The sequence below is a fragment of the Opisthorchis viverrini genome, assembly GCF_000715545.1.
Source record: "Opisthorchis viverrini unplaced genomic scaffold opera_v5_11, whole genome shotgun sequence".
NCBI lineage: Eukaryota > Metazoa > Platyhelminthes > Trematoda > Opisthorchiida > Opisthorchiidae > Opisthorchis > Opisthorchis viverrini.
The window spans coordinates 2346479-2354745 of record NW_008751667.1 but is presented as its reverse complement, the minus strand read 5'-3'; the positions used below and the strand labels follow the sequence as shown (position 1 = coordinate 2354745).

Genomic DNA, 8267 nt, shown 5'->3' with positions numbered 1-8267 from the left:
CTCCCGCAAAAACCATCACATGCAATGACTGAGTCGTTCAAAGGAAAACTGGTTGAGGAATCTGAAAAATCTGTTGGATATTAATCTCACCTACCGAAAAACAAGCAATGATGTCCACTCACCACCCAAAACGATGATTCGTTCTCGCGAGCATTCTGACTGCAACAACAATCCAAGAAAAGGCGGAACTACCGCCTAGCAAGTATAGTCGATCCAGCAAACGTCTCCGAGGCAGTGCAGCAAGGTTTTTTGGTGTCGACGACTTATCAAAATAGAATTAACTTTGAGATGAAATTAGCGAGCCACAATTAACAAACCATCCTTCTGTCACCCGCACTTCCGAATACATTTGAAAGAAAGCTAACTAGGCTTACGACCAATTGTCGTATAGTGTGGTGACTTTCAGCAAATTTCGGTAAGCTGACTGATCGATCAGCTATTTTTCATTTCAGCCCACTAAGTGGACTACATCCCTATGCTTCTCTCCATATGAGCGACCAGACTTTGTGCATATCTTCCATGAATAGTTACATCATTAGCAACCAAAAAAGTAACGCTATCCAGGCATCAGCACGAGACCACACACCACCGAAGATTCTCCTTACTGTTATGGAAGAAAGTTAGCTATTCAAATGGAATTTTGCATGGCAGGTGACCTGGTGTATGTTACTACTGACCTACCACTGGGCAAACTGTACAACCCCATCGCGTCCGAAATGAGGTAGACGAATTGTGTCTAAGGACGAGTATGTAGACGATGGTCGTGCATTCTACGCAGAACAAACACAAGAAGAACGAAACGAACAGCAAGGAGATAGCTCGCTCTCCTAAGCTGCATTCCGCTTGGTAATGTTTATCGAGTATACAAAGTACTGTGGATGAAAAAGTTGCGAAACGTCGGACTAAAATTGCTTTATCCAAACCACATTTAGAGCTGTCTCAGCTAAGCTGCCGCAGGGAGGAAAGATAGCATAGTTATTTACTAAATCTTGCAGCCTTTATTATTTGGGATTCGCCAGAGAGCCCACAGATTATCGGTCTACTCTGCATAGTCGAATTACCGGTGAATGTATCCACCAAGTGTGCTGACGTTGCGGAGATTCAAAAACCTAGGCTCTTCTGTGAGTGATTTCATATCCTAAATGTCGTAACTGCTTTTGTGATTGGCCAAAGGCCATGAATATTCACGCGATCACGAAAGACAAGTTAACAATGGCCTTCAAAGGTTCCTTCAGAAAACAGGTTGGCAAGACATGCAGGTTTACCCAATCGTTGGAAGGTATTACAATTCGGGTGGAGTTGAATTCATCTGAGACCCAGGGTTCTTCAGAGCTCTGGAAGGGACCACACAAAATGTCTGCACATTACAGTGGTGAGACCGGTGATAAACTGGGGCGGAAAATCAGAGTAGCAGGCAATCGCGTAATGCATACTAGCGACACACCTGATTGTCGGTTTTCCGATTCAAAAATGACCCATGGGATGAGCTGGCTAGCAACAGGGTCAAGAGTAAGTTACTCGGACGTCAGCACCTGGTCAAGGGCCCTCATGCTAAAACAGCTAGGCAGATCGAATGGCGAGAGAACAAGCCAGTGGTAAAGATGAATACTTCCGAGAATTTCAAGAGCGCACCGTGAGTTCATTTTTGTGTGGAGCCATTGAGATATGGCTGGAATAGGAAGATCAGATAAGAGGACCTTGCCACACTTTCTTTGGCCACACAGTAAACGGGCATGGTAGCGAATCCAGCATGAGGTCGTATCAATGACGCTCGGTCACGGTACCAAACTGTCATTCTGGGGCTGTCAGATTTCCCGGTTGTACGTCGCATTCACGCTAGAGGAGAATGTACAGAGTTTCATAGTCTATAAAAGTCCTGCTTCCACGTCCCAAGAGAACAATACTTCCCTAGGTTTTTCAGGGACCGGACCCATGTAAGGGGAATCAATAAGTCTGCTTTTCGTGGCTTTTTGAGGCAGGCATTTTTGAACTGTCTCACGATAAGGTCGTATTCAAGGACTTTTTCTCAAACCCTAGACGGGAGGTGGATAAGGCTGCATCTGTGCAGAACTTGATAATCGACCATATATTGGTGCTGTTGGCACCATGTATACAAAAGCGTGTGTCCGGATGAGCGACAAAGCGTGCTTCAGCCAGAGATCTGCCGCTGTTGAGGACGAACGTGCCCGGTAAGAGCCGAGGACATCCGAGTGGTACAACTGAAAAAAAAACAATCCTCACCGCAACTAATAACCAGCCAAATCAAATCTTGGAATGATTTTCAGATCAACTACCGAAATAAACCGCTGCATGTATAATCCAATTAGGACACCAAAGAATGCACTAGTTGATACTGTCTAAATCCTAAGGCCATCAAAGGTCGTACTTTAAACTGCAGCCGTTTACGAACTGGTCTCTTAAGGAGACCTATTTACAACAAGTTATCGGCAGGTCCCACAATATCTCACTATATGCAAAAGATATATTAGGCGGCCGAAGGTGCAGATAGTTTACTGGAATAAGTTGGAGAAAGTGTGGTCGTCATGAGTGCTTTTCGCCATTGCAGACGAGGGGGTTGCGAGTGGTGTAGAACATTTTCGTTTAGGGACGAGGTCACAGGCCTCGACGCAACTAGACTATTCAAAAACGCATGAATAGAGTCTAGAGCGACATTTGGCGTAGCCTAATTCGATTGATAACTTGCTCAGTATTCAGCAAAACAAACTGTGGATGGGTACCATCTGACAATTATGTGAATCACTCGAATGCCATGCAAGGCAAACCAAACACCTGCAGTATTCCACAACCGCTTACCTTGCTTTCACTGATTTCTGAGATCAACCGGTTGTAATAGTGCGGTCCCTTCTCCGTCATGATCGATTTCAGCTCCCCATGGATTAACATTCTCCAAACACCCCCACGCATTGCTGCGGGGACTCCAGCCCGGCAAAGGTGTTTTAATTCGCTCTGCAACGAAGGAACGTTGGTGGAATTGACAGCGGTACCACTGCCAGAAAGTTCAGGAAAAGAACATCGTTTTCTGATGCATAACAGCGTGTATGGAATTTTTTCGGTTTGTGAGAAGTCTTCTTATATATGATGATTTGCTTCACCAGGACTGCTGGAATGGTAATGAGTGCGGGATTCCTGTAAAGATGATCCTCAGATAACCCATCATCTTGGTGATGATGTTCACCGGAGCAAAAACACATTTTTCACAACCACCGAAAACAACGGGGTTATTTTTAGGTAGTTGCCTAAGTTGTCAGATTTGCATCACCCTCGTTTAACCGGGCTTAGCATGTGCTCACTTTTCGGTAAAACTCGTGACCAGTGTATGTCCTTGAAAGACCTTGACCTTGGTCATCAAACATGCGATGTAAAGAATTTGAACCGCTGCAATTTGGACGAACCTGGCTCATCAGTTCTGAGAAGGCAAGGTTGTTCGCAACCATCCACAAGCGAAAAATCAATACCTGGAAGTTCTGAGGGCCACAAAGTCGCCGTTCAAGCAGTTGTGCAAACTAGTTTCTTTACTCAAGACGTGGATATCTCCTCCTGATCAATGATGAGAGAAATCCAGTCCAGGAAAGCGAGAGGTTTTGTGCTATGAGGCTTTATGATCAGAAGCAAGACTCAGAAGCCATGCTTCTCCACTTTTCTGTACAAGCTCGGAAGAACAGCGTTCAAGCACAGTGACGTCGACAAAATGTTCGACCGGTTAGTTTAACTTTGAGCTCCCAAAGAAAGAATAATCCGGGGGAAATGTGCAACTACTTACTCTAGATAATTCTCTAGTTGGACTTTTGACCAGTTCTGTCCACGCCCTATTTCGGTCGGCCTCCGGAGCCCGTTGTCTGTCAAGAAATTCACGGAGATGTCTACAAACATAGTGTAGAACTGCAACCTCATCCGCGTATGACTGCTTGAAGCCGTAGATATCAACGTGATACTCCGTAGATTTAGACCTGTTTGTAAAGAAATGCAAAATAACCGATGAGATTCTGGTGGTGATGATTGGCAAAAATATGTTTGATGAAGTGGAATGCATAGAAGGTTGCTGAACACCCTTCGATAACTCACGGCCGGTTTCACCCTTCCTAAGGTCCATCAGGTAGACAAAGTACTCGAGTTTTCAAATTGCTCGAAATTCGAATTGCACTTCCATCTGCATACCAATTTGGCATTATGTTTTTAAAAAATGTACTAAATGATACCATTTTCAGTACCTACCACCTTTCAAAAAACATTCGTTTTATCATCAGGGTTACTTGGCAGACTCTGACAAGTGCATGCTTCACCGTATCGAAAAACTTCATTAGCTAGTCGGTATTTCTCCAACCGAGTAGCAGGTCTATGTCGTTTGGTTAAAACTATCGAGTCATGGAGCACACGTGGCACATGTTAAACTTGTCGTCAGCTAAAACTCACAGTTATTATAAAATAATGTGTTGCAAGTGGGGGGGGGGAACAGGTTCGCATTTTGTTTCGAAGATTTTTCGTGCTCGCTCACCCTAAAAGGTGGGTGTCTCGTGCATTCGAATTGTGGATGGGTGTGTAAACTTGGCCTCATTTATTATTTGAAGGAAGTCAAGCCACCGGGGCTTCAGTCATCTGTCTACAGGGTAAACGATCGTGCAGGGTTCAGTGCATGACTTTCGTCTCAGCAAGCGTCCGTGCACGATTAAAAGTTCCCAACTTATTCGTCTTGCACACGTTTATCTCGATTAACTACAGGACAAGTAACGGTTGATCTCGCTTGGACACCAGGTTGTGGATGAAAATTGCATGAAATTATCTTAAGCACTGAGTGAATATTTCCGAATCAGTATGACAGGTCAGAGTACCTTTTTCCCAAATTTTCCATCGTCCTGTGAGAAACAACTCACGGATAGCCTGTTACTTGATGCGGTGTAGTCAAAAAGAGGCGGCCACTGTTCAGAGGGTTTAGGCGTCCAACTGCAAACTCAGCTTAAGCGTATCTAACTGCAGAGGGCTTCACGGTGCAACAGATACATTCATTTGGTTTTCAGATTTTCAGGGAAAAATGTGTTAATAAGGACTCCAGACCGCACTGCAGATGCTTTACGTTAAGCCACAAGCTCGGGTTCCGTAGCCCTGTCAATTTCAAAAAAATTAACAGCGTCAGTAAGGGTTTGAGAGGCTTTCAACTTCTTACTCTTTCGCACAAGATAGCTCACAAAGTCAGATCTCTTCCTATATACTGTGGGCAGCATAGAGAGTTAACTGGACTGTGATGACTCATTCCAGCCAGGTGCTATGCGGACAGGTACTTCGTTCATTTTGGTGCGCAGCAACTGTCCACAGGATGTCTAAAGATGAGAGATACGGATCACACAGCTTTGGTCACTCTTTGGTGGAGATGGTGGTTCAGTCAGCTTCAAATGAACGCGTGGATAACAGGTAAGATAGAAGAATCGGACGCACTCCGATGGTTGGAATAAACCTTATCTAAGGACCCGCAATCAGTTGGATCAGTCAACTGGCTGGGATAACTGAAAAAATTCAGACTAGAAAATCACCAGCTTTTACTGCCTACTTGTTGAGGGCCCCACGGCTGGGTTGTGCAAACGTCCAATGTTCGCTTAAACGGCTGTGCAACCATCCAGTCTGCTCACTAGTTGTGTGTTTAGCGTTGGTGCTAAATCTCGTGGTTCCAGGTGGAATGTGACCGCAACTAACTGGGCGATTGGGGGTATAAGACTCGCTTTCAACTTTAAAAGTTTTTTGGGCCGTTTGTTTACACTTCTGTTCGCCTAGCATACGATTTTTTGCACTCTTCTCAGCAGACGTGCTAACATAGATAGATAACAATTGGAATCTTCCCCACTCTTCCCCTCGGATTCTTTATTTCTGAAAGACACAGTACTAAGCTAAAATGTGGTCCTCATCCTGGTCACTGAAATATCCTCAGATCGCTACAGATTGTGTTTGCAACAACAGGCACGCATAAGTCATCACAAACCACACATATGAGATGCACTCATGGGAATGGAACGTTTCGAAAATGTTACTTTTTTAGATCTATATACAGATAGGGTTTGTTTTGGTAGTCATACAAAACTATTTGATTGTTGGTCTGTTCGCCGAGCTTGGCAGTTGGATTGCAAACATTTCATCACCAATCGAGGTGACATCGTCAGTGCAGGGTTGAGTGGGTCTCACTCTCCCACTCAACCCTGCACTGACGATGTCACCTCGATTGGTGATGAAACGTTTGCAATCCAACTGCCAAGCTCGGCGAACAGACCAACAACCAAACAGCGCACCCGAGCTATCTACATTCCACAACATTGCTAATACAAAACTATGACAGACGGTAAACTGATGGGCTCGTTTCTTTTCACGTGAATGTTTATTTCCACTTGAGTAGACATTAGTTAGTTTGCAGAATTAATTCGGAGGGTTCAAGTGCTTCCACTTTGAGATTCCCTATTCGATTCTCGATTCAGCAACATGAGCCATAATTGAACTGAGATGTATTCCACTGTTGCCACCAACGGTTGGTGATCAGAGAACGGTCAATCCGGCGAGTATATTGTGCACGACATTCATCCATCCTGTATCAAGGTGGAAATTTTGCTATACTTCATCGCACCAGGCTTATAGAAGAGTTGAGTTAACGGGGAGTATAAGTCATACATACTACTGTCAAAAAGTTCCGTCCTTGATAAATCCACATCTTCAGTTTTCTCACCTCTACGGTCTCGTACTGAATTACATGATCAACGAAACGGTTCCAATTAGTGTTAAACATTTCGTTTGGGATTCCAAAATCGTTCAAAACAACCTCCCTGAGGACACCAAGGGGATACATAAAAGCAGTATTCTTAAGAGCGCTGGCAGAGATAAAAATTATGTGACATTCACGAACATCAACTGGCTGCGGGCAGCAAGCGCATTGGACAGTGAGAAGCTGTTTCACTAGGGACACATTGAACTACCTAATATCCACGCCAATTAACACAACGAGAAGACCGGGACATCCAAGACAAATCAAACCCAAAAATACAACTTACCGGTTCAAAAGGGGTAAAGTTGGATCTTTCCTACGGGCCTCTTCCAACAGCTTGGTCAGTACGACTTTGCACTGGAATAAATCAAACAGTAATAGGTCAACTACAGTCAAAAGTGTATATGAAAATGGCTGGACTAATGCAGCACCAATGTATACTAACTCACTAGGTGACTGAGTACATGAACGCACAAGGGTGAATTGAAAATGTGGGTGGTAGTGCAAGCGACGTGAAAAACGGAAGGTATCACAAAGTGCATGACTGAAAGCGCGTTAGACAATGAGGTGAACTACAAGGCGTAATGCATCACCGAAGCGGGAAGACATCAAAAAACCCTACAGCTTGAGTGACGGTCCAACGAGAGAATTGTAGCTACGAAGACAAAAGCAAACCAGAGTGAAGCGTTTCTAAGCAAGTAAAGTCATTCGTTCCTAGATCAGCAAAGCCATGATTGATTGTGGACTACTTGGTGAAGGGTAATTAGATAACCGTTTTGGGGTAGTTTAGGAAACATTCAGTAGATTCAATGCTCGACAAGTAGTTCCAAAGCAATGAATCATCCACCGGTTCCAAGCGGTTTGCAAATGACGACATTAGATGAGCTGTGAGAAATGCACATTCGGGTTTGAATAGTTTACTTCTACCCAATGGCTCTAAAGTTCAATATTTGGATTTAGAAAAACTTCTGTACACATGAGCGCTTCCGTTACAGTTTTCCACCGGTATCTTGTTTATTCCACCACTTTTGATAGACTGAGTGCCAAATTCTGAGGTGAAACCTTTCCAAATGCCATTTTATTTTCAGATTCCTGCCTGACTCATGTAAATAGCAAAATATTTCCAAACGAGTTGGGCAGATGGTCTGTCGAATTAGGGAGTTATTCGAATTCATTGCGTAGGCAAAACATAAATTGGCTATGAGACACTGATGGCCCGAAACCGCGTGAACTGGTTGCGAAACGTCTACAATATGTGGGCTTTGTGCGACATGCAAATGAGGCTTTGTGTGCCAGCGGTGCTCCGTTGATTAGACTCACTTGTTCGTACAACTGTGCGGGTACGGAAAACGCGGTAGGACTATACAGGACCGTTGGTTGTTCGTGCTTATAACATTGAATTCGTTGAAACATATAGATAAGCTAAAATTCCGCATTTTAAATGTAAATAAATGGGAAACAAGGTAAACTTGAATCCTCTCTGTTCGGTGGAACGGTTGTACCTTGGCTTGGA

General features: G+C 44.0%; 1 protein-coding gene across 1 annotated transcript in view; it reads right to left on the bottom strand.

Moving 5' to 3' along the window:
- T265_01081 (hypothetical protein) overlaps positions 1–8267 on the bottom strand; it is a gene marked incomplete at both ends in the record, with an annotated part of 137052 nt that overhangs the window by 67989 nt on the left and 60796 nt on the right. The window contains 3 exons of the mRNA XM_009165024.1: positions 2815–2967; positions 3782–3968; positions 7041–7111. Coding sequence (XP_009163288.1) covers positions 2815–2967; positions 3782–3968; positions 7041–7111 — 411 coding nt within the window. The remainder of the gene's footprint in view (positions 1–2814; positions 2968–3781; positions 3969–7040; positions 7112–8267) is intronic.